The sequence below is a fragment of the Pyrgilauda ruficollis genome, unplaced genomic scaffold, assembly GCF_017590135.1.
Source record: "Pyrgilauda ruficollis isolate IOZ18807 unplaced genomic scaffold, ASM1759013v1 scaffold35, whole genome shotgun sequence".
Taxonomy (NCBI): domain Eukaryota; kingdom Metazoa; phylum Chordata; class Aves; order Passeriformes; family Passeridae; genus Pyrgilauda; species Pyrgilauda ruficollis.
Genome location: NW_024524934.1, coordinates 3,053,124 through 3,077,545, shown reverse-complemented (window position 1 = coordinate 3,077,545; position 24,422 = coordinate 3,053,124). Strand labels below are relative to the sequence as shown.

At 43.1% G+C, this 24,422-nt stretch overlaps 1 protein-coding gene across 3 annotated transcripts in view; it reads right to left on the bottom strand.

The window, feature by feature from the left end:
* Positions 1–21,636, bottom strand: part of LOC121357819 (desmoplakin) — a 39,130-nt gene extending 17,494 nt beyond the window's left edge. For 2 of the 3 annotated variants that reach the window (XM_041475461.1, XM_041475463.1), the window contains exons 1-12: positions 21,206–21,636; positions 12,223–12,325; positions 10,403–10,551; positions 9,883–10,057; positions 7,160–7,288; positions 5,968–6,018; positions 4,779–4,940; positions 3,749–3,853; positions 2,472–2,567; positions 2,135–2,260; positions 1,215–1,367; positions 22–176 (exon numbers count right to left, since the gene is read on the bottom strand). In XM_041475461.1, the coding sequence (XP_041331395.1) occupies positions 22–176; positions 1,215–1,367; positions 2,135–2,260; positions 2,472–2,567; positions 3,749–3,853; positions 4,779–4,940; positions 5,968–6,018; positions 7,160–7,288; positions 9,883–10,057; positions 10,403–10,551; positions 12,223–12,325; positions 21,206–21,411 (1,610 nt within the window). In that variant the 5' untranslated portion in view covers positions 21,412–21,636. The remainder of the gene's footprint in view (positions 1–21; positions 177–1,214; positions 1,368–2,134; positions 2,261–2,471; positions 2,568–3,748; positions 3,854–4,778; positions 4,941–5,967; positions 6,019–7,159; positions 7,289–9,882; positions 10,058–10,402; positions 10,552–12,222; positions 12,326–21,205) is intronic. The other variant, XM_041475462.1, reaches the window with a different exon arrangement.
* Between the last annotated feature and the right edge of the window lie 2,786 nt (positions 21,637–24,422).

The following is a 24,422-nucleotide window of genomic DNA, read 5'->3' as shown; positions in this document are numbered from 1 at the left end:
CACACTCAGGCAGCAACTCACTTGGTAGCAAGATCCACTGCCAATGGATTGGGGGGTGGGATGATAAGGCTGACAGATGGCACCAGCATATCGACTCCTCCAGGGCCGGTCACCAGCCACTTGCTGCGCTCATTGTTGTCCTTCAGGATACACTCATCTCCTTTGCGCACCGTTTTCTGTAAGGGATGAAGAGCAGTGGCTTTCCTTAGTTAAATAATGTGGGGCTTCCAGGAGGGACAGACAAGGGAGATGCACCTAGATCACAGGAGCAGGAGTGCTTCCCAGCTGCCAGGTCTGGGTGTGCATCTCAGCTTCATACTGGGGCAATAGATCAGTACAGATCAACCCCTCCTTCCTGATTCTGGTTTACATGTGAAGAAAACCCAAAAAAGCCCAAGAGTGAGCCAGGGAACCCCAGTCTGCTAGATCATCAGACCTGGGGCTTGCCATGACAAAGACTGAATGTGGACACATGGCCTAGTAAGCTACACAACCATGCATGGCTTTCAGCCAGTAAGCTGAAGGCATGAGGACATTTACTGCTGCATCCATATTTGCAAAGGGACTGGGAGTGAGCATGGCAGAGCCAGATTCACCAGCTCCAACTGCCAGCAAATCCTGACACCAGGCAGCCACAGGTGTAGCCATGGTGCAGGAAAAAGCACATAAGCAGAAAGCACATCTAAATTTTTTGTTAAGGAAAAAAAAAACCAGAAATAAACCCAAGCAGACTCAGTACTAAGGAGGAAGAAAAAACATAATTCATTTCATAGCCCATTCAGAAAAGAAATGGGAATACCAATGAATAACTGCATATTCCTCACTTTTGTTAGATGAATTGTTCACCTAAGGATCCACAGGGGCACTGGAAAGGTGAGCAGTCACAAAAAAAAAGTTGTGGATGCATAGAGGCATCTGTACAACAATTTCAACCGTATTAGCAATAAGACTTTTACGTTCTAATTTGAACTATGAGTATTGATGCTATTTAATAGATTAATAATAGTAATTTTGACTAGATTTATTAACCAATAAGAACCTACTTGTTTATTCATAGTGGCAAGAAAGGCAGAGCTTCTTCTGTCAAAGAAATTCAAGCTGACCAAAAGCAGATAAAGGGCTTACACCTATCAGCTCAATGGTCAGCTTACTAAGTAATTTGCAATGTTCTAGTTTACACAATGTTCATTCTCAGGTAAAAAGGGATACAATACCAGATCCTGTTTGTAGTCACACAGAGCCTTGAGGATAATGGGCTTGTTACTTCGATAGTCTGGGTTACGTGGCTTCAGCTGCACAATCTTCCTGGATTTATTCACCAAACTCTGCACTTGCCTCTTGTATTCAAGAATTCTCTCTCGTTCATTCTGCAAAGATTAATTATATGTTACAAATTTATTCTAAAAAGAAAAGGCATCTAGTTCCCGCTGTTTTATTAAGAGAGGGATACATCTGGAGCTTATCGTAGGCAAAACTTACTTTAGCTCAAATGGGATGAGTTCTTGGCCTACAATGTAAAACTGCAGTTTTAAAAAGAGCTGAGAAACATCGAAGTATCTCTGCAGCTCTGGCAAGATGCAAAGTTTGCAAAATTTGCATAGCAGGTTTTTCATACAGAACTTCAATGTGGTTAAAGCAGTGTTTAAGAAACACAAACATAAACTGAAAGAATCTAACAAAATTAATGCTAACAAAACAACTGAACAACTACACTTTCAAACCTGACTTCATCAATTGGCCTTTTACACCATTGACCATTTTTTCTCCAATTTGGGAGTGTAGTGCTTAACTCGTGATAAGAAAACAGCTAAAAAAGCTGACTTCCATCCTTTCAAAGAGGCTACAGTGATAGAATGACATGATGAATCATTTATCAAGTGCATTTATCCTTTGAGGCAAAATCTATTCTACCATCTAAGAATAAAAGTATTCCTTTTTTTTTTTCCATTGTTAGCATGTCAGAAACTTGGGGATTTTTTGGACTCATTCCAGACTTAAAAATATAATGGTCTCACGTTCATACAGTACTGTATTTAAACACTGCAGTGCACTTGAGTTTACATGTGGTATCTGAAGAGGGCAGCTGGTTTCCCAGAAAAGCCGAACATAACCTGTCAGGCGAGTGTGACAATACCTCCAGCTCTTTGATCTGCTCCAGCAAAGTCTGCAGTGACATGCTCTTATCACAGATGAACTTCTTTCTGATAGAGTCTTGTAAGTTTTTCAGGTAGCACTCTGTGGCTTGGGCCTCTTCAAAGAACTACGGGAGAAAAATTGTGAATTTGGCTGTGTGTAGCTCTTAAAAACATCTGCTAAAATCTGATGGACTCCTTTAATGAGAAATCCCAGTTCACCTCTGGCACAATGGTAACACTTATAACATGGCAATAGCGTGCTATGCACAATAAATACCTCTTTGATGGGATTCACAGTTTTTAAAAGTAGTGTGAATTCTCCACGTCACTACTCACCTGGAAGTAAGCTGCATTCTCCTTCAGATGGACATCAATACATTTGGTGATCTGAAGAATCCAGCTCCACTGAGTTTGCAATGTATCCATGTAGGCCTAAGAAAAACAGTAATATACAAAAGTCAGGCCACTACACTGATCTCTCTCCCATACCTAGACTCAAGCAAAATTATCTACACTCCACACAAATGCAAATGAAAAATCTGCGAAAACAAATTCACGGACACCGGAACGATGTAATTCATGCAAGTGGTTTCACAACTTCTAAGCATCCACCTAACTGAAATGAGTTAAATACCTGCTTGTGAGACACAAAGAGAAATCTGTTCATGACCTGAATTTGTTTCATCAACATAAAGCCCCAGGTGCATTAACAAAAAGGGGTGAAATGTGCAAGCAGTAGTGCAGATAAAGTATTTCAGCTGCAAAAGGCCATGTTCTCATTCTTTCAGGGAACACCTCCAAACATAATATTTTGTTGGTTGTTTTTAAATTCAAAACACTCAAGCAGCCATGTATATTCTTTAAAAAATGACACAGAACTTTCACTTCACTGCTGGAGCTTAAAAGAATCTTTCCTTTAAGAGAGAAACTGACTACAGGAGAAATAGGATTTTACACAATATGATAACAGTTAACCAAGTAAACACACTGAAATGCAGAAATGATTATTTTTTTTTTCCTTTTAGCTTCTTCAGTTGCAGAGTTCTTATGCACTCTTGAAACTGCAACAACTAGAGCATCTCCTAATAAAATGTCCAAATTGTTGCAGCCTTTTTAATTAAAAAGTAGGTGTACACCAAGCTGTGAAAGCAGAAGTGCCTTGGCTAAGCCATAGAAAGGCACTACGAATTTCAGCTGCAGAAAGTATTTGCACCTGGATTAAACATAAACCCTCAGCAAAGGGTGTGGCTTTTTTCAAAACATGCCTACTAAGACAGCAGGACAGTAATGACATTCCTTCCTGTCATAAATTCTGCTGCACTGTAGTCAGCACAATCGAGATACAGCAATTTCAACACGTTCAGATAATGCCCTAAGCTTAGAACTCATTTTTACTTGCATCTATCACCATGCAGTTGTTAATGGCCATATTTGTACAGGAAGGTAGTAATATTTGTTAGAGCACCCCATAAAGATGGGTAAAATGGACATGATTTTGGGCAGGCAAACCCTTCTTGAGCCCAAATGCAGCACTTTGTATGTGAGCCTTCACCGAGAACTCATCCCATATAGCAACTAAAGGAGCAACTGAAATCACATGAAGTCTAACTCACCTCGATTTTGTCCGAAGCAGGATGCTGATTGAGCACTAGCTGGTCACTTTCTTGCTTTAGCTTGTTGAGTTCTTTTTCTTTAACCTCCAGTTCACTCATACGTTTCTAAATAACCAAAACACAGCATTAAACTAACTCCAAAGGTACACTGCACAGGCAGAACAGTGTTTTCATTTGCTTAAAATTGCCCAGATAGTTGTGATAATATAAAATTATTCCCTCTAACACTATAAAGTGTTTCAACTAGGTGTACTGAAGTTAATTATGAAGACAGTAGAATCAAAGAAGGTGCAATCATCTCAATTCTAGTCTCTAGGCTTGCTGTTTCAGAGAGCAAAGCACATTAAGTTCTGCCTTTCTTAAGAATGATGAAAGCAAAAACAACTACATCTTGCAACATTAAGAACAACTGAACTAAAAAAAAGGCACTTCTATAATAGTGTGAACTTTCATTCCTTTTTCAATTTGGTGATCAGCACCAATACTGGTTAAACAAACTCACATGCTCCATTTCCCTACACACCCACAGACGACAAGGAGCAGGGCAAACTACATCTGACCGTGCACGCAATGTGCTGCTGGCAAAACCATTAGAGGAAGAGAGCACAGCTCTCCTTCCTGCTGACAGATAACCAGGGCCAAATACAGGGACCTCTGACCCCTGCATAGTCCCAGCAGGGAGAATTAAAACTGCTGGATTCAAGTCCCTTAGTTTGGCATGCCAGCACAATGACTGTGTGCACAAGCTGTAGGTGATCACTGCTCTGTAGTGGACTGTACCAAGAAGGCCACATTCCAAGGTCGAAATAAACTATGACAACTCCCTGAATAGGAGGAAAATCCTCCAAAAAATGTCCTGTCCTGACTCAAAAGGTTATTACATAGTACTTTATTGAAAATTGTTGATAAAAAACCCCAGGAACTTCATGAAGAAACACCCTGTGATGAGCCTTTCCCAAGAGAGGCTGTTTCTCCCTGACTATTCCAAGAGAGGGCTGATGGAAAGCACAGGGAGGTTGAGCTATCTTACAGAGAAGGACTCTTGCTTCCTGGCAATATCAGTGTTCCTGTCACTCCAGTCATAGAGGAGCTCCTCTTCCTCACAGTCATTGATCCACATGATCTCTCTGCTGGTGGCCTGGATGAGGTTCTGGAACTGGCGAAGCTGATCCATTCTCTCAAAGGAATATTTCTGCAAGGAAGTAGAGAAGTGAGAAGCCATAAACATATAAATGCCTGAGCTGGGTGGAGAAAGGGAAGCTAAGAGCACAGCATGGCTTTTGCCTTTTTTGTTTGGTTTGGTTTTGGTCTTTTTTTTTTGTTTGGGTTTTGGTTTTTTTTTTGGTTGGTTGGTTTTTGGGTTTTTTTAAGTAAAATAGACAACCATCATGTCTGTAAAACCTGTTGGCAATGGACAGCAGATGTGCCTGGGTTTATTGAACCATGAAGCCTGTTAGCAATGGACAGTGCACAATGTGTCAGGATTTATAGAATAGGAACCTGATGTCAGCACCTTCTCAAAGTTATTTCTAGCACACGTTAACAGACATGTAGGAAGACAAGCAAAAAGGCATTGGGGGAAGCACAAGAAATGCCTGAACATTTAACATCCTTTTACTTGCATTTGCTGCTCATAGTACATCCTTGATGTTATAGCAGCATCTTTTGCACAGTCGACACTGCGAAGGAAAAATTCTTTGTCTTCACATCCCAATAAACATCCTGTTACTTGAAATCAGGTTGCCAGGAATCAGATTCTGATCCCAAATGTTAAATAAACCATTTGCACAAGATTCTCACTGTGTTTTACATGAAGATCCACAGCAGGGAAGATGCACAGCCCTACACAGAATTTGGTTGGTTCTAGTCCCACCTTTGAGTAACTTTTAAAGTTTCATATACAGCCTAATTTCATCACTACATTTTACTCCCATTAAGGAGGTAAAGGTCTACTCTTTGCCTGCTTAGTGACCAACTCCCTTCACCAGGTGCAAACTAGAAACTTCCTTGTGAGAATATACAGCAGGCAATGGATTAATCTCAAGTCCATGACTCAAAACGAATCTTTCAGAAACTACAAAGCACTTTCAGTTTACTGCTGAACAGAATTATTTTAATGTGTATCTGTCACTCTGTCAAAACCTGAAGTGTCCCCTGACAATCATACAGGTGTTAATAAAGCAAATAGGGTCTCAGAAATGACCACATCCCTTGCTTACCAGCAGGCCTTCATATTCTTCCTCCAGCTGATGAACTGCAGCCTTCTCCCGCTGGAACAGAGACAGCAAACACTTAGTGAGCATTTTACAAGTTGCCTATTTGCTGGTATTTCCTTTACAGAGTCAATATCATAATAATTGCTGGTGGTAACATGCAAATGCCTGCAAGAGACATCTGTCAATAGCAGATTTGCTCCACTGGATGACTCAGGAAGTACAAAACCAAGGCTTAGACAAACTTGCTACTCTCATGGATGCTCAGTATATAACCAAGCCTGCACATAACCTGTTACACCAAAACAACACTCGAAACTGGATTTCTTTCTGCACCAAACTCCTGCACCAGCTAGTCCTAGAGCAAGCTTTGGAGATTGTGAACTAGTATAAATTACGATGTGAGCAAACAGCTCCAGTCTTTATCCCCATTCCTATGGCTGGGAACCTGCCCAGCCTTGGAACTGGTATTCCACAAGGAAGACTTATCATCTTTCCTATTTGAAGCAGAAGGGAAAAGGGAGCAAAATCCTTTCCACTCTTCAGCTTGGTTGAGAGATCAGGGCTCCAAAACAGACTACCTTTTCTTTAGATTGAACTCTCTCCTGCCAAATCACAGAAAAGATGAATGGAAATTAAATAAGCCTCCTCTATCCTATACCTAACTGCTGGGCTGATAGGAGAGGAAGTTAACACTGCATTTTCAGTCACTTCTTTATTCCAATCACAAAATTCAGAGGGCAACAGAAGTCTCAGAGGAAAAAAAAAAAAGAAAAATAATATCAACACAAAAGAAAAGCTTTAATCTTACTCCAGAATTCAGGCATTTGTCACAGAATAAACCTGATGAATCAAGGCTGCATCTGAGCACCCACCTTATTCTTTCACTTTCTTGTTTAATATACTGAGAAAGCAAGTGAGAATAATCACTCTTAGACACCTGTCTCACAAATAATATGGCAATATTTATTTGCCAGCCTTGGTGCACAACAACAAAAAGCTAAATAGCTACTAAATTTTTATTTTAAAATTCTGAGGAATTATCGAGGAATTAAGAGTTGGAAGTGGTTCTTATCATGACACCAGTGCTTTCTGAAGAGTGGATGAACTTTCCAACATTCCTTTTTTGTAGTGAAACACCAGTAAGCCAATGCTATATACCTAGACTAAGCACAGTGTAAGGGAGGACAGCAATTACCAGATCTGTTTTGACTTTGTCCAGGTGCCAACGATAGTCTCCAATGGCATTGTGGGTTCTCCTGTGCTCACAAATTTGTTGCTCAATGGATGCTGCCTCAAACCCCCACTTCACTTGCTCCATTTCAACCTAGGAACAAGAAACAGGATTGGTACTTTCATTTCCAACATTACTGACTAAATTGGAGCATAAAGGAATTGAACTGAAGAAAACAGACTACATGGTAGAGAGTAAAACTGAAATAAAGAGAAGTTCAGGACAGGGGGTTACAGTTTCTTTAAATTGCCATCAATTAAACTGGCTCCCAAAGCAGAAGAAACAAAATAGGAAAAATATTTCAGCTGTTTAAAGTTACACTAGATGAAGCACACTCAGTAGTGTATTTTCATTTGTTGTCTTTGGACCAGACTGTTATTTTGTGTTCTACAGTAAAGTTACATTCTTTTCACTCTGAAAACAAACCATGACTTTATCAAACAATGCTATTCATGCAATTCATGTGAAAATGCCCAATTGAGTTCTACAGGCCAGTATACCAGATTTCCATTTTAATTTTGCTCATGTAAACTTTGACAACTTCAGTTAAACGCAGTCACACTAAAAAAACTCCACAAAAGATAAACTGAAATTATTAGAAAATGTGTTGTTTGTCTTGCATTTTGGTAACATTTATTGTAGGATGCCAAGAGAAAATGTCTAGAAACAGCCTTGAAAAACAGTAATGCACCTGCTATTTACTAACCCAAAAACTGACTGCATTCCTTGTTTCATTTTTTTTTTAATATTAAAAGTAACCTAACTTTAAATCCAGCTCCTTAAACTCCAAATCCTCTTGTATGCTGCAAAGACACACTACAGCTCTAATTGAATGCCTGTCTATGCACATGCCCAGTAAAGAAAGAGGTATCCTAATCTTGGGTTGGAACTGAATTTGGTAATCACCAGCCTGGAGTCAAATCTCTATGAGTCAACAGATGACAATAAAGCCAGAACTCAAGTGTAGGGTTCAAAGGCAATGCTGAAAATGATCCAAGAAACAAAACCATTTTTCATTCAGCCATTTGAAAGTTAGAGGACTTTGACCCTTCTTGTTATATTTAAACAGTCCAAAGAGACTGTAGCAACAGTGGCAGTCGTGGCTGGCTGCCATATGCTAACAAAGGCTGTCTGGATTTCACTGCAGTTTTCCCAGCTCTGCACTGGAAACTTGACTAACCCTCCCTACCATCTGATTCTCCTACCAGCAAACCATGCAGACAAATACCAGAAAAACAGCAAAAAACGTCAGCTGCTCAGAACTTTTTCCCACATCTCACCACATTACTCAGGGAAACATTATCCTAGTCTCAATGTGAGCAAGTAATGGGACACAGCAAGGCACGACAGAAAGAAGCAGCATTGTGGCAAGTTAAAAATAAATTTTCCCACTGAGGTAAGTGCTTACTGGCCCCACCTCAGCTTTGCTGTAGGGATGAAGGGGAAGAGAGAGAGAGCGCCTTTACTTTCACAGGAGGTTTAGTGTGGGAACACAGCTATAAAGCAGTTGCTTATGCTCCCTGTGTTTAGCAAGGAGTGTCTGAGCAGGGCATCACGTGGTGTCTTTGGGAGGTGAAGCCTGTTCACCATCTTTCATTGCTGGAAGCATGCCCAGAGTCTGTCCAACATCACTCCTCAAGCCATGGCAGGTCTGACAATCTGCCTCCTCTCCCACAGCATGTGAAGAGCAACGATGTCGGCTGTGGCTGTCCAGGCACAATGCTTATATGCATTACCACTCAAGGAGTGCATCTCCACTTCCCCTTCCTCTTCTAAAACATGCCACACAGAAAGACTGGACTGTAAAATGCTACAACTCTACAGAGCTCTGCTCTCCTCATTTGGTTTGCATAGGAGCCACCTGGCAAATGCCATACGCAGATAATAATGACAGAATCGCAAAGCAACAACCTAATAGAGATAAAAATAATGCAATTTCCATTTACAAGAAGTGTGTAAAGTGTCACTTCAGCCAGCTTGTTCCATCCTCCCTACGTGTCTCTCAGAAAGGGCTGTCCAACCACAAACACACAACTTACACTTCAACACACAACTTTCACCTCAGCAGCACAAAAAACAGTGTGTGTTTTCCATTCCAGGTTACATCAGTAACAGCTGTGAATTGGCAAATTTGTTCTCAGAATGCAACAAACAGTAGCTTCAGCACTTCTGTGTGCATTTTAGCACTGATTTCTGAAAGCCTAGTCCCGTGGCAATCAGCCCTACCTCTCTGTGATAAAGACAGACTAGAGGGGGAGAGCAACTCTAAATCACTGGGCAATGGTTCAATCTGTGAAAATGGTCCTGTCTGTGTAAAGGGCTGAAATAAATTTGAATCAAAGGAAATCTGTGCAAGAAAGGAAGGAGGGAAATATCGAGCATAATAATCTCAAACACAAATATGCCAATGCTTTTGTGATGTGAACACCTGTGTTTCATTTAGCTTTCAAATCTAACTTCCATACCTTTTCCTCTGCAAAAGAAGACTCCAATCCATGTTTGGATTTCAGTGAGAATTCACTGTATGTATAATACTGGGAGGGTAATAAAAGGAACTTGGAATAACATGCGAGCATTGACATGTACCTTTACTTTTCTACTGGCACCCAAAACATTACTACATGTGAGGTGACATTCATAAACAGCACCAAATTTTAGCGTTGTCCCTGGGTTTTGCACAGATTTACCTTCTGCTGCCTCATCCAGCTTAAGCATTCACTTGTGACACGTTTTGTGTACTCATCCCAGCCTGAGCCACTCTGAGAGGAGAAGCAGCCACCACCTTTGGAGCTGGCCCTCCTGGCGCGGGGAACGCTGATGGCTTTGTACAGGGCACGCATTTGCTCCTGCAGCTGAAGCAGCCTGAAAGGGAAGGAAACACTTAGTGCCAGCAAGCAAAACACCCAGAAAACACACAAACAATGTAATTTATCTCTCCTACTGGATCACCAACTACTTAAAACAAAGTGTTGAAAGCAAAGACCTTGGAAAAAATATAGATTAAGATTTCACGGAGACAACTAAGGCATCAATTTCTATCAGAAATATATTACTGCAAGACCCTTCTCCATGTTAGTGTGACCAAACAGATTTAGTTCCACCTTATTGATTTCTATTACATCCTGCAACACCAGGGAAGGTGAGCACTTGAGGTACCACAAACTTTTATCAGTCACATTCCTGACCCCAACCCTTCCCTGACAATACCTTTTCTGATACATGTCACAGGGCTGGCCCATCTGCCTCATCTCTCTGATCAGTCCATCCAGGATGTCCATTTGGTCATTTGCCTGTGCAAAACACTCTTCCAGATCCCTGTTCCCTCTAAGTGGGACGCCATCTCCATATTTTAATTCCTAATGAAAAAAAAAAGATGGCAGATAAACTTAAATATTCATCACCTAAGCTTCTTTTGGTTGTCTTAAAAAAGGTGTTGTGAGGACTGGGAGTTTTTTTTGGGAAGCATGATAAGTTTCAACTGCCAGGTCTCCGACTGCCAGTTTTAACTGGCAGAAGGCTGATGATCCACAGTCACTGGAAAGTGCTTATTAAAATAAAACATGGAAGAAGATTATTAAAATGTAGTTATCAAAATAAATTTTCCATAAAGAGCAGCACATCTTGATGTTTACTTCAGTGGAGCCAAGGCTTCACATGGTGTGCTAACTTCTTAACACATTGTGCTTTTGTGTTCAGAAGATGAGAAGGAAACACCCCCCTAGCAGGAGATGGCGGCTATTACTCCTGATTTTCCACAAGGTTCCCTGATGTTCTAAAACTTCCCTCTCCTGCAAAAACACAAGCAGGACCATCTGCCTCGGTCCAGCTCCATGCCCCATCACATTTGCATCCCACCTTATCACCCACAGTCTAGGCAAATTCTCCATGCGCTGTCTCAGTGCAGCTGGACCAGCATGGCCATGGTGTTTCAACCAGGAAGACATGGCTCTTTGACCTCATTGCACACTGACACAGCCATGCTGAGCAAAACATAATGCAGCTGTGACCTGATTTTTCCAAATAAAATATTATGGACCTCATCGCTCTGTCCCTTAGAAAGAAAGAAACAAAGCAGGCAATGCATGTTGTGGCACCAAGCTGGAACTAAACATCTCTTTCTTTCAAGTTCACTGGAATAATATTAATCCTGAACAAAAGGCAGTATTTACTCTGGCATTGATTTTTATATAAACATGCTCACACGTCCTGTATCTCTGAAAAGGAAATGAACTCCTAACCACAGAGTTCATGTCTGAAAGAATTTTCTGTCCACAGAGGGTCCAAAAGTGCGCATTAAATCACATCTACTGCCAGGACTGTTAAAGTGTTTCACATCTCAGTGGCCTCAGCAGCAGGATGCACTCACCACCCTGCACCTCCTCTGCTTCTGCAGGAACAGAGAACACCCCATGTTTGCAGGACTGAATTTAGCATCAGTAAGTAACCTGCCCCCATGCACTCAGGGTTTGTACCACAGTAACATACTGCAGAGATTATGTGTATGTATTTGAGCTGAAACAGCCAGGAAAACTTTAGTCTAGTTTCATTTACTTCTTCAGGAATCATCTGGAAAAATAAAATAAAGGTAATGAAGGTATTTTCTAAGGTGGCTCGGGTTCATTATGGCCCTGAAAATGATGACAATGTCCTACAGGACACACTAAGAGAGTGTAAGTAGTCATTAGTAACAGGTGTGAGCACTGACAGTGGTCCTGATCTAAAACTGAAAAATCAGATGCAGTAGAATCTGTCTGAGGGTGAGTTTATTTTGTTGTTTTTTGTTTTTTTTAAATCAAGAAGACCCCTTTCATTAATGAGATGCATTTCAATAAGTTTTACTGAACACTGTACAGAGGGAAGGAGGAGACCTAAGAAGGAAGTATGTCATTCCACTCCCAGTTGCCTCACAAACAGCTGATAGGGGAGAAAGGATATGAAGAAGAAGAGCCTGTGAGTCCAGATAACAACACAGAATATGTATGTAATATTCATAATCACTTTGGATAAGGAGAACAAGAAGCACTCACGGGCTGTACTATGAGCTCAGCTCGCGTCAGGCAATCCGAACAGTTTTGCAAAAGCTCCTGGATAGTGTTCTGGCGTCTGGACATGGTACAGGTCCCATTCTGGCTGTTGTGAGGGAGGAGAAGAAAAAGATTAAGTAAATACAGAGCAACTGTGCATTTTGAAAAAATACAAGAAACACAAATTCAGAACAGTTAAGAGAAGTTACATGGAATAATCCACCTCATCTAGGTTCACAGAGACATACACACTTCAACTGCACTGGGAAATTTTAATGACAATTCCACGATGGCAGAGCCACTTTATAGTCCTGCAACAGCAGGCATGGACTGACTTTGCCACAGGACAGAGTAGAACGTGGAAACTGGCATGCTATAAAGGAGGAAGTTTTTCTTCCAGCACAGGTATTTGCTGCTTTGATAGACAAAACTTTGGCAGCATTACAGCAAGAATGAATTATTCACAATCTTTGTTAAAGTCAATACATTAGAGCATAGCCTTTGTGTGATGTAATTGTTCATGTTATCACACCAGCCATCAAATGTCAGGGCACACAAGGAAAGCAGGATCCGCAGCTAGGCAAGCACAGAAGCACACAAGTCCACACAAGTGTAAGAAGGGCCCTTTTATCAGCAGAAATGCACAAAGCTAGTGCAGTGTCTTAGGAATGAATTGCAAGATACATAAGCTACTACAAAAATACATGTAGAGCCTGGAGTCAGAGGACGCGCTTTCTTACAAATACATTAAGTGTGAGTTTGGAGTCTCCAAGTAAAAAACTCTAGTGGGGGAAAAACAAGTCAGGTAACGGGGTCTTTATTGTTGTCTTGCACATAATCTACTGCATCCATACTGCCAGAATGTTGCTTTTACAGCATTTAAGATTCAGCCATCAAAGTGAGCAACTGTAGTTGAATGGGGGTTAGGTGTTTCAAGTGGGAAACCATTCCTTGGTGATGGGATCAGACACCCCAAGCAAGTCCAGGCGGCTCCTAAACCCAAACACTTGCCAGTGAAACTAAAACTAATCTAACAGACAGTAAGAGCTAAGGTTGCCTAGTTTTCTAACTCCTGTGCTCACAGTAGGTAACCCTTTCCATTACAAATCACTAAACATTCCTTACAACACTCCTTACAACACTAATGCCAACAAGCATACCAGTGTGAACCTGTCCAACTCAGAGCCAGCAAGCAATCTGGATTCAATGGAAATCTTTCCACTGACTTGAACAGACTCTGACCATCCTTCACAAAAGGAATTGTGACAATGAAAAAGCAGAACTGTCCTTGGCAAAATCACTGGAGTGGTGAGAAGCATTCAATATTTTTAAGAGCTCTTCTGCAGCATGTGCTTTTGATGCACTGCCATTCTCCTATCAGCTCATCTGGAACAAATAGAAAAGGTTTGAGCAACTTCTCAGCAGCTTCCCCCATACCAGGGAAGAGACCCTCAGAGGTGCAGAGACAAAACTGCAGAGTCACTGGGTGACATAAAACAAGCTGTACACACCAGCCCCCAGCTTGTACTGTGACCCCTTGGCTACACAAACGCTGCACCCCTCTGTGCTATGCACCCCTGTGTGTCTTGGAAACAGCTTAAAGAAAACAATTATGGAAAATAACATACAGCTCTGATTTTGTGCCAGGCTTTGTGTCAGCTTCCTTTTCTAAATCATTCCTTCTCCTTAGGCACCACTGCTGTGTTTAGATATAGAAATATCTGACTGCATCTGAAATTTACATTTAATTACACCCACAATTATTCTCATGAATGAAACATAATAAAGAAGAGAGAGGAACCTTCCAAGCAATTTTCTCTTTTTAGAACACTGGAAGTGTATTTTTTCTTGAATCACTTTTTCCATCATGTTCTGGCAGCTACAAATGCTGGATATCCATTAAAGCCAAATTAAGTATAGATGAAGTATAAAAGGTGACCAGATTTATACTGTAACCAGTCAGTCTATCTCCACTGGCTTCAGAGTAACTTCACTGAACTCAAAGACATTACTCCACCATGACAAGAGGTCTAAACAATAGCTATTATAGTTAGCATGGTAAGAAATTGTGACAAAAAGCTATTTTAAATCAAACTATTAAATTAAAATATAAAGAAGTAGAAATACAATAATTTTGTGTTCATTCGAATGATGTTTGAATGCCACATCCGTAATTATTGCCCAAATAATTTAAAATATTGAAAACCTGAAGATGGCTAAATATAGATGCACAAAATGTTTCAAAAGCAGAAGTAGAGGCCTTGAAATGAGAGGCTTAAGTATGCCCTATCTAGGTCTTCAAATAGAGTAACAACAAGTTACTTGTTTACAGTTCACAGGGACCTTCACAAGAAGAAAGCAGCACATATTTAAGGCTTCCCAATCCAGCAGATAAAGTTATAACCAAAATACTGGAAGCTGGAGCAATACAAATTGAAAACAGAAAAGAGCACACTATTTTATTACCATTTTATTTGTTGTTAAAAACCTAACCAGTTTTGCCAGTGAAAAAACAGAGATTAATCCTATGATAATGATAAAAAGGTCATGGCCTGTTAGAGGCACTGGCTTTCAAATCTGTTAGAAGACCAAACAGAGCTACATGGGCTTATTGGGGCACACTCAGAAGCAGCAGATGCCAGCATAGGAACTGATGTTCAATGGCAATTCTCCACCAAGCCAACAGAAATCAAGAACTTCAAATCTGAAGGGGATTTAGCTGTACAAACATGCCCAGGAGCATAAAGCAATCTCTGAACTTTAAAAATAAAAATACTTGGTGAGACATACACTGATATTGATACATCAGATGGCACTAGCACAGCCTCACAGGGATACATCTTCAACACTTTTCTCCCTGTGACAGGAAGGCACTCCATGAGCAGTTTCAAAGTCCCTCAGTGTAATTTACCTCTTAATGAAGCCAACAGGCCTTTAATGGGGATGAGCAGATCAAAGCAGAAACTCCAATTTGGAGTAATAAGACAACCAAACTTGAGGCAGTAGGAAACAGCCAGCCAAAGTAAAACCATACCCAACACAGAAAATACTGGACCAAAGAAACTGAGGCAAGCCCTGAACATGCTGGACAGGCAAGAACAAAGCTGAATTTTTAAAGTAAAAACATGTAACCTACATGTTACATAAAAATATATTTATGTCCCTTAGAAAAATGTAGGATACCAACAATCCTCAGAGAACACAGATTAAGTGGGTTACTTTACATGGTATTTTGTCAGTGTCTCTGTTGTTTTGTCTGATTTTGTTTACATGAAACTGAACGAGTTTAGAGTAATGTTTGGTCATTGTAACACCTGCTGCTGCTATGACAATTTGATTTAACTCTGGCAGCATCTAAACCTCGCACCTATGAATAGGATCCTGTTGTATCCAACACTGTAGGCACACCATGCAGTGAAAATATGAGCAGATTTTTCATTTGTTTTACTGCACCCCTGGAAATGCAGCATATGTTATCAGCCATTCCAGCAGAACTGGCAAGAACTGCAGGCTGGTCTTTTAGTAGGACACATAACAAAAGAGTGCAGGATCTATTACAAATAAATATATACATTTGCAATAACCTGACTCTGCTTTGGTTTTGTAAACCCTGCAGAACAGTGCTGAGGGAAACAGACTGGACTGCTTCTGACCTTAACTACGTATTTGTCCCTACAACTCATTTTAGACCGTGGCACTTATTTGGAAGGCAGCTCATGAATTTCAAAAAGGTCCTATTAAGCAGAGTTCTTCATTAAAATAACTTAATTTTAATAGTCATTAACTGTTAAAGGAACAAAGGAAAACAAAAGGGGGCAGCGTCTTTGTTTTAAAATTATGAAAACACTTCAAAACACAGATGAATTGCTTTTACTTGGTATGTTGAAATGTAGGCCTGCTGCTCTCCACTGTCAGGAGAGCCCTAGGAAAGGCATAGCATCTCCCTGTTGTCATCCTGTACAGGAGCCACCCTTTTCAGTGCATGTCAAGGCAGAACACATTGCTCCCTTGGTATTATACCCTCCTGCTCTCCCTGAGAAATGAGAGGACAGTCCAACCCCTGCTGCCCCTGGGATTTGGGCAGGATAGCAGCCCAGGCAACACCTCCCAGCTGGGATGTACCCCAACAGAGCTAAATCCAGCCATTACTGTTGAATCCCCAGTGTCTGAACTAGGATTTGTGTTTAACTGATGAGCAGTACCCAAGATCCTTACAAGACCCCCAGCTCTACTGAAATAAGAAAGAACTACTCCTGCTTTTCCTTTAAAAGGGACTGAGAAACATGTTCAAGGCCATACAATGAGTTATGGGTGTAGAGACAGACATGTCAGCAGTGCCCACCTCCCCAGAACACAGCAGGGCTGGGTACTGCTGGCACCGATTTATTCAAGCAGTCAAAAAGTTATCCCAAGGGATGTGTTTTGAATACATCAAATACCTTCTCTAAACACTCAGCTTGCACCCTCATAGGCTCACTGCAGATCTCATGGGGCAAGGAAGCCAGCTACCTTCTGCTTTCTCATTTGCCTCCTGCTGCTGCAAGACTGGCACACCCCAGCACAAACACCTCCACCGTGGGGGCTGCTCCGGTGCCTGCCTTTGCTACTGCACATCCAGAGGCTGATGGGCTATCCAGAGTGTGATCAGCGTCCAGAGAAGCAGGGCAAAGGAGACACAGAAACACATCCAGCAAATCTGAGGAGCCTTCCCACAGCTTCACACTCCCTAAGTTTTGGGAGGTTGCACAAAGAGGTTGCTCTTGTCCCGAAGATACTATTTAAAACTAGTTAGAATACTCCTTGTTAAATTTTTCAAGCTCTCCACAGAACTTCCAGCCTTCTAAAAACTCAAAGCTTTTTGATTTTTTTTATTCATCCAAAAAATGGAGGAAGCCTTAAAAGTATTTTAGCAGATCCAGAATATTGAACAATTCCCATAACTCAACAAGAGCAAAAAAACTGCGCTTCTTTTTCTTCACACTTCCCATCCCCCTGCACAAAAACTTGTTTGAACAAGCAAAAGATTCATAAAGGGATTACCTGGCATGCCCAGGGTAGGCAAGTCAGAAGAAAAACCTGACCTGGAATCTGCATTCCCAGCACAGAGCCTGCACATACCACCGCCCATCTGCCACCACCTGCCAGCTGGGTGTGTGTATGCTGGAAAACGCAACGGCATAAAGGTGGTGAATCACGACATCCACAAGAAAATAAGCAGGAGTTGAAGTGCTATAGTCCAGCTTTCCCCCTCCTGCCTCAAAGGAGGTGAATACAAACTGTCAAATCATCAAGAGTTCTCCCCATATGTCTCTGCTCTAACTAGGACCAGTTTTGGCACACCACAGCCTCACCAAACTAGTCCCATCTGCCAAGTATGCACATAGACTAGGGTTTCCATAATGGCTGGAAACCTCAAAAGACCTCTGCATCTGGTACAATCAGGCTCTAAATACCATTAAAAAAGGGGAAAAATCTAGTAGTCACTAGTGAGTTATTGAATTGTTAGGACTCCAGAGGCTTAGTGCCTTCACAGCATGCAGGGTTTCACAAGGGATCGTGCCACACCTGTTCACAGAAAGTCCTCGTGCTTTTCCCCACTGGTATGAATCACCAGGAGGGACAGAACCGTTCCCAAAGGCCGTACCTGCCCGATGCAGCAGGCTGCTCACACGCTGCCTCTCCCACCTCCGCCTCCGGGAGAGGGAGGTGCCAAGCGCCGGCTCTAGCCCGGACCATGGAAATACAGCCCTGCTGGAGAGCAGCCTCTCGAAAGGCAGCAGACCCCCTTCTCCTGACAAGAGGCTCTCACACCTGCACGTCCCTAAGGAACAGAGACCCGGGAAAGGCTCAGCCTGAGTCTCTTCCCACGGCGTGGCACCACTTCCCTGCCCGCCGGAGCTCTGCCGGCAGGGCAGGTATTCCGCAGCAAGTCACGCACATTCCTCCCTCCCTCGCCGTCTGAGCAGCTCGAAGGGCAAGTTACCACGCCAGCTCTACCCCTCAGCTTAGCCAGGGCTCTACAGGTCCTTGCGAGACTGATGGGAAAGGCAAAAGTGTGGCTTTGAGTCGCTTTTCTCCACGTTTACTTTGTTTCTTGGTTCTTCAAAGTAGTGTCAGGGCAGGGCAGGTAATTTTCTAACTCCTTTTCTAACTTGAAGCACAGAAGTTATATTAATCCTTAAGCAGAATTGTGTAAATTAATTTATGTTCATGTCACTCAGTGACCATGAATCCTAGGCTATTTTTCCCCTAATCTCAGCAATGGCAAAGAAAACTGCACAACGTTGCATTTTTTTCTTTTCTCTCACGGTTTATCAGATTTTCTATCTCCATAGCAAAGGCATTGATAAACATTTGACTGATGAATTGGCAGTTTAGCAGCGTGTGAGTCACTGTCAAGCTGAGTATCTGTACTCCGGGCCAAGCTCATCCTGAGTTCCCAAGCCAGAAGAAACAGGGAATGTTGTAAAAGCACCTTGCTGAGCCCTAAGGGTAGGGAGCGTCTCATATTGCTCTGTGAGTAATGTAATACTCAGCACAGACTTGTTTGGCAGAATACGCCCCAAAACTTACAAGACTAGACCCTAACTTGAATCCTGCCGCATTTAAAAATTAGGGTAGAGTGATCTTCCCCATGGAAAAAAGAAGCCTTCGTTTTCTGAGTTCAGTAGGTGCCACTAAACTTTGGCAATGAATATGTCAGGCTAAATGTAGTTAATAAAACCAGTTCCATAGATGATGGCCCTGGTCCCAATAGCACAACATGCAGAGAGCATTTAGTGGCTTTTTTGCACACAAACACGTACAAAATCTGGCAAAACTGCTTTTTTCATTAACTGACAATAAATCACTTGTTTTGAGACACATTTTAACATGCATCACCACTGCTTAAAAATAAACCTATGCAACTCAGTAAGGTGGCAAACACACATATTCTGTTGCAAAAAAATATTTAAAGTATTTGGTATGGTCAGATTTTTGCACATAAAACCATATGTAAATGCTTTTTTTCTTTTTTTATTTTTTTCTTTTTTTGGTCATCTCAATAATAACTGTCTTTAGTTCCACTCAGAAATCTCAGAATAAAGTGAACAGGAACTTTCATTGCAACCTCCTTGCCAGACATACCTTCCCAGAAAGGAGATATGAATATTGTGTTAAAAAAAGCAAATGAAAGAATGTTGATATAAGCTTGTTAACCTCTCGATCAGGTCTGTCCTTTCCACTCTTGCTGCACCACCACTGAATGCTACAGAAAGAAGAGACCAACAAACTACAGACTGGCTTAAAATATGTAACTGTAGCCAAAGAATGCTAAATCAAAGGAAATCATTTCTCCTCTAGTGAAAGTTGGGAGTGATATGGAAATCACCCTGCTGAATCCAAATAGAGTTGCACCAGTGAAAAGTGAGGGAAAAGAGAACAGCCGGGAAGTAACACGCGCTACCATTCGTTTTTCATGGCTGTCTCTTGTAAGCAGTAAAGGTATTTGCAATGAAGCAGGACTAGCAAAATAAATCCTCACACAGGCAGTGCAGCAATGGCATTTTGGAGTTCTAGTGTGTGCACTCGTCAGTGCTACAGTACTGAATTGTTCTTATTATACAGCAATAAATAGACATTATCATACGACTGTATTGGTAACTGGATGTGTTCTAGCTGCAACTCATTGTAACTAACTTACCTATGCACACAACAAACCAAAAGTCAAAGAACTAAAGCTAAGAACTGGCAAAGTAATAAACAAAAAATCTGTAGAATGCAAGTTTTTCATTCATTCAGTGGTCCTCTAGCAACTGGTCTGACTTTCCTAAGCTGAGCACTCTGTGCTCTCTAGGATAACCCTAACTCTCTATGGCCACTTATAGATCTGCTAGGTATAAGAAAGCCTGCCTTTTCTCATGTACTGTTTATTTACTATGTATGTTTAATGCCCACCCTTTTGCAATCTAATTATGTACTATCCATAAAATTAGGGCTTAAGTTCTAATACAACATACATGACAGGGCTTCTGCATCAATTTCTGAGTCACTGGCATCCATAATGAGACCAACAGACTTAATACAGCCACTCCACACACACAGACAGGTCATCACCAGCTGTGCTTTGTGATGGTGCTGTACCATACATCAGCACTTCTTCCTTCAGTGACTCTGACTGCTGCCTGCTTTTCAGTCCTGTGAACTCCCAGACAAGGAGATAAATGGAGAAGTCTTCATGATTACTGCACTCGGCAGAAAGCCTTTGTCAGACTTGATGTGCACAGATTGCTGGTACAGCTGCATCCAAGAGAACAGGCATTCCCCAAGCCAGGATTCACAGCTGGCACCCTGCCTACAAGATCTTGACTGTGCTCACAGCACCAGGGCAAGCAAAAGGTTAAAAAGGTAAGAGGAGAGGAAAGACCAATGTTCTTGTCATGTATCTCTGTCCCCCTGCCAGCAAATGTCAGGGATGGTTCTATAAAAGATCATGACTTAAACTCCAAAGCCTCACACAAGCTAGAAACAAACTCAAAAATTAGCAACAGGACATTTCCCACTACTTAAAATGGTTTTACAGCCCTAGTTATGCAACTAGTTGGGGAAGGCAGAGCCTGGGTGTATGGGGTATAAAGCAATTCACTTCAGTTCAGCTTGTTTTGCGTCACTGAGCAAAGCAGGGGTTTATCAGCACAGAACTGTTGGGTCAATAGAGCCAGCACCGACCCATTCACAGCCCTCAGTGCAAACGGGAGACATTGGTTTTAGTCCTGCTGCTCTCTTCAAGGAGAGTCACCACTAAAAGTGTTTTGGTTTTTTATAAAGTAAGTTCTTCGCTTGCATTTAAAAGCCTTTTAGAAGTTAAGACGCCTCAGGGAGGAACAGCAAAAGGAAACTTGCAAACTCGCGCACCTAGGGAATCCCACCGCGAGCGGGCTCACGGCGGCAGTCCGAAGGCGGCCCCGAGGGAGCGGGGCCGGGGGCCGGCTGGACCCGCACCTACCCGTATCCGTCGGAGGCGTAGTCCCCCCCGTAGGTCTTCTGGTAGTAGTAGGTCTTGTGGGTGTGCGTGTGGGTGGTGCCGCCGCCGCCGCCGCCGCCGCCCCCCACATGGGAGCTCATCTCGTAGCGCAGGTCGGTGCCCGACTCTGCCCGCGCCATGCGGCCCAGCGTGTTGATGCGCGGGTGGGAGCCGCCGTTGATGCTCATGGCAGCGGGGGAGCCGCCCGGGGCGACGCGGGGCGAGGGGCAAAGCGACGGGGACACTGGGCCGGACCCGACGGCAGGAAAAGCATTCACGGCCGGCAGCGCCCGCCGCGGTGCCGCCGCTCCCTCGCAGTCCGCCGAGGGCCGGGCAAGGGCCGGGAGCCGGCGGTCGGGGCGGCCCGCAGGTGAGGCAGGGCAGGAGCGCCGGGCGGGCGGCGAGGGCTGCTGGCGGCGGCGGCGGCAAGAGCAGAAGTCCCGTCCCGTCCCCTCCCCGCCGGCAGAGGAAAGGCGAGGCCACACCTTTCCGTGGTGGTTTTAAGCGGCGCTCCTGGGCGTGGAGCCGCGCCTCGCCTGCGTCCTGCGCGCCTCCTCGGCGGCCGGCCCGGGTTCCTGCGCGGCCCCGGCCCCCGCCCCGCCGCGGTGTCGCTCCCCGGCGGCCGCCCGGGCAGCGCACTGCCTCTGGCCCTGTCGCACCGGTGTCTCCAGCACCTTTCCCGGTGTGCTGCCCTCAGGAGTCGCCAGCGGAGGTTGGAGTCCGCTGGAAACTCCCTCCCGACCTGTGCCAGCCCTGGGATGCCCGTGTCTGCGGGCTGGCGCTTGCCCTGGAGTTGCGGCCCAAGCCGCGGAGCATGGAGCGGCTCGTCCGAGGGCTGGGAACGCTGCGGGGAGGAGGGACGGGGCCAGGCTGCCCTCGATGCCAAACACCTTGGTGCCTCTCCGGAAAGAACCCGGCACCTGAGCAAGGCAGCGCTGGGTAAATCGGCACCATTCCGTCGAGGATGTGTCTGTTCCACTGGCAGCTGCCCTCTGCCCTGCACATCACACACAACACAGGGTGTTGATACACGTCAGGAAAATGACCTGCGTGTTTCATCAACTCCAAAATACACAGGGTCCCACGTTTAGGAGGGCTTTGGGCACTCCAAGCCCAGTGCATTTCTGAAACAGGGCTGAAACTTGTGCCCCAGTGCATGAAATGTTGGACTAGTGCCATGCGCTGACTGCATTTGTGCATGAAAAAGAAGATATGCAGAAACAGGCATTTAAACTTGTCTTTTCCCCTCAGATTGTCTTGATTCCTCCCTTCTGGTGCTGTGAAAGTTGTGTTTAACTTTCAAATAGGCTGTATCTTAGGAGACAAAGTAATTTTAACACATCCATGGTGTACAGGGTGCTGGCAAAGGCATTTTACTGTCGGATGCCCAGAGGGGCCTTTGTTGCCAGCCAGTGACCATCGGATTAGTCTCAAGTGTCTAGTGAGCACCAATTCTTAGCTAATTTCAGTGGCACTGCCTCAGCTGGTCTGGCCACTTGTCCATGGTGTTGGAAAACAAAGATGGCCAGCCTTTCAGAAGCAGCAGTCACTCGTGAATAACCGTGCCAGGCTTTTCTGAAATAATCCTGAGGCTTTCATCCTGATGTGTAGTACATGAGCCAGCTGTATCAGCCACCTGATGCTCTGCCACAGCATGCCTGCTGGAAGTTTTTTAAATTTGTGTGGGATTACCAGCAGGCCACACCATGCATAAATTCTTGGGCCTGTTTTTGTCTTTTCTGCACTCCCCATTTTCCTAGTATTCTAAATCCAAGAGATAGGTCATAGGACAGTAAGAAAGAACTAGATAAACGTATCAAAGGATAAGACTTCCTAAACTATTCAAGAGAAAACCAAAATAGTGCAATTTTCCCGAGCACCACTGAAGCTGCCAGGACTCTGTGGGCACAGGTCACATGAGAACCTGCCCTGCTGCTGGAGGTGATGGGCAAAGTGTGGCATAGAGGAGCCATAAGAGCTCCTCCAAGCAAACGTGGGGTTGCTCGGTCCTGAAGGACATCCTGATGGCACCGCCCGGAGCTGTAAAGAGTGGTACGAAGAGGCAGAATGCAAGGTGGCTTATTATATGTGAAGTCATGCAGTGACTTTTATATTGTAATATATATGCTGCATTATATGTAACGTGAATCATTACATATGAGCGAATATATATATGTATACAGATATACATATATATTTGTGTATATATGTGGATTTGGGATGCTGTTTTGAATACAGATTACATCTGCACGATTGGATGGTTTGACATTACATTTCAAAGCTGTAAGGGAGCAGAATACAGAACGAGGATGAGTAAGAAAAACAAATATAGAGGCTTAATGCTGTAAAGAAGGATGGAAAAAAGTAGAAAGCAGATGTAGAATAGGCAGGAAATGCAGAATAAGGGAAACTTGAACTTTGTGCTTTGATACTCCAATCCAAACTTTTTGAAACGTAAATACAGATTTCTGAATTGGTACCACCAATATACATAAAAGTCAAATTTTTGCATGGTGGTGTATCAAGCCAGGTATTAATATTCAGACATACAAACATGAAGCTTTTTTTTTCCCAGCAAGTCCCTTTGAAAGCTGTCTATTCATATTTATGCATATTTAGAGATCCAAAAGTATTACACTGATTTGAGGTTCTTGCTGAATTTTAGCACCACCTCCAATGAGCCCCACCCTTCAGCTTGGACTGGTGTGCCAGCTCAGTGAGACACACCATTATCTGTGATGGAGACAGCGTGTGCGTGATACACCCAGAGGCCTGGATGAGTCACTGCTACCTGGACATGCAGAAAAATCCTTAAATACATAAATAATGACTGGGTTCTGGTGGTCCTACTTGCACAATTAGCCCCACTGAAATGAGAACGAGAGGATAAGTCTGAGATGATACTGTGAGCAGCACAGTTCTCCTATCTTAGATGTTTTAATAGATAGAGAAATTGAATACATAAATACAAATAATTAAAGTTGCTGAAGTAGTCAATGCTTCTTGGGTGCTTACCCTAGCTGGACTCTGTTATCTTGAAGCAGGATCAAGTCACATAGATATTGCTTGAGATGCATGAAAATATCAGTGTAATAGCTGGATGATCCCACTTAAATCTTGCTCCACTATTCCTGGAAAGGCCCAGTCCTGACGTACCTAAGGCCACTTCCCAGGTTCCTTTACTTTTTTTGGTATCAAA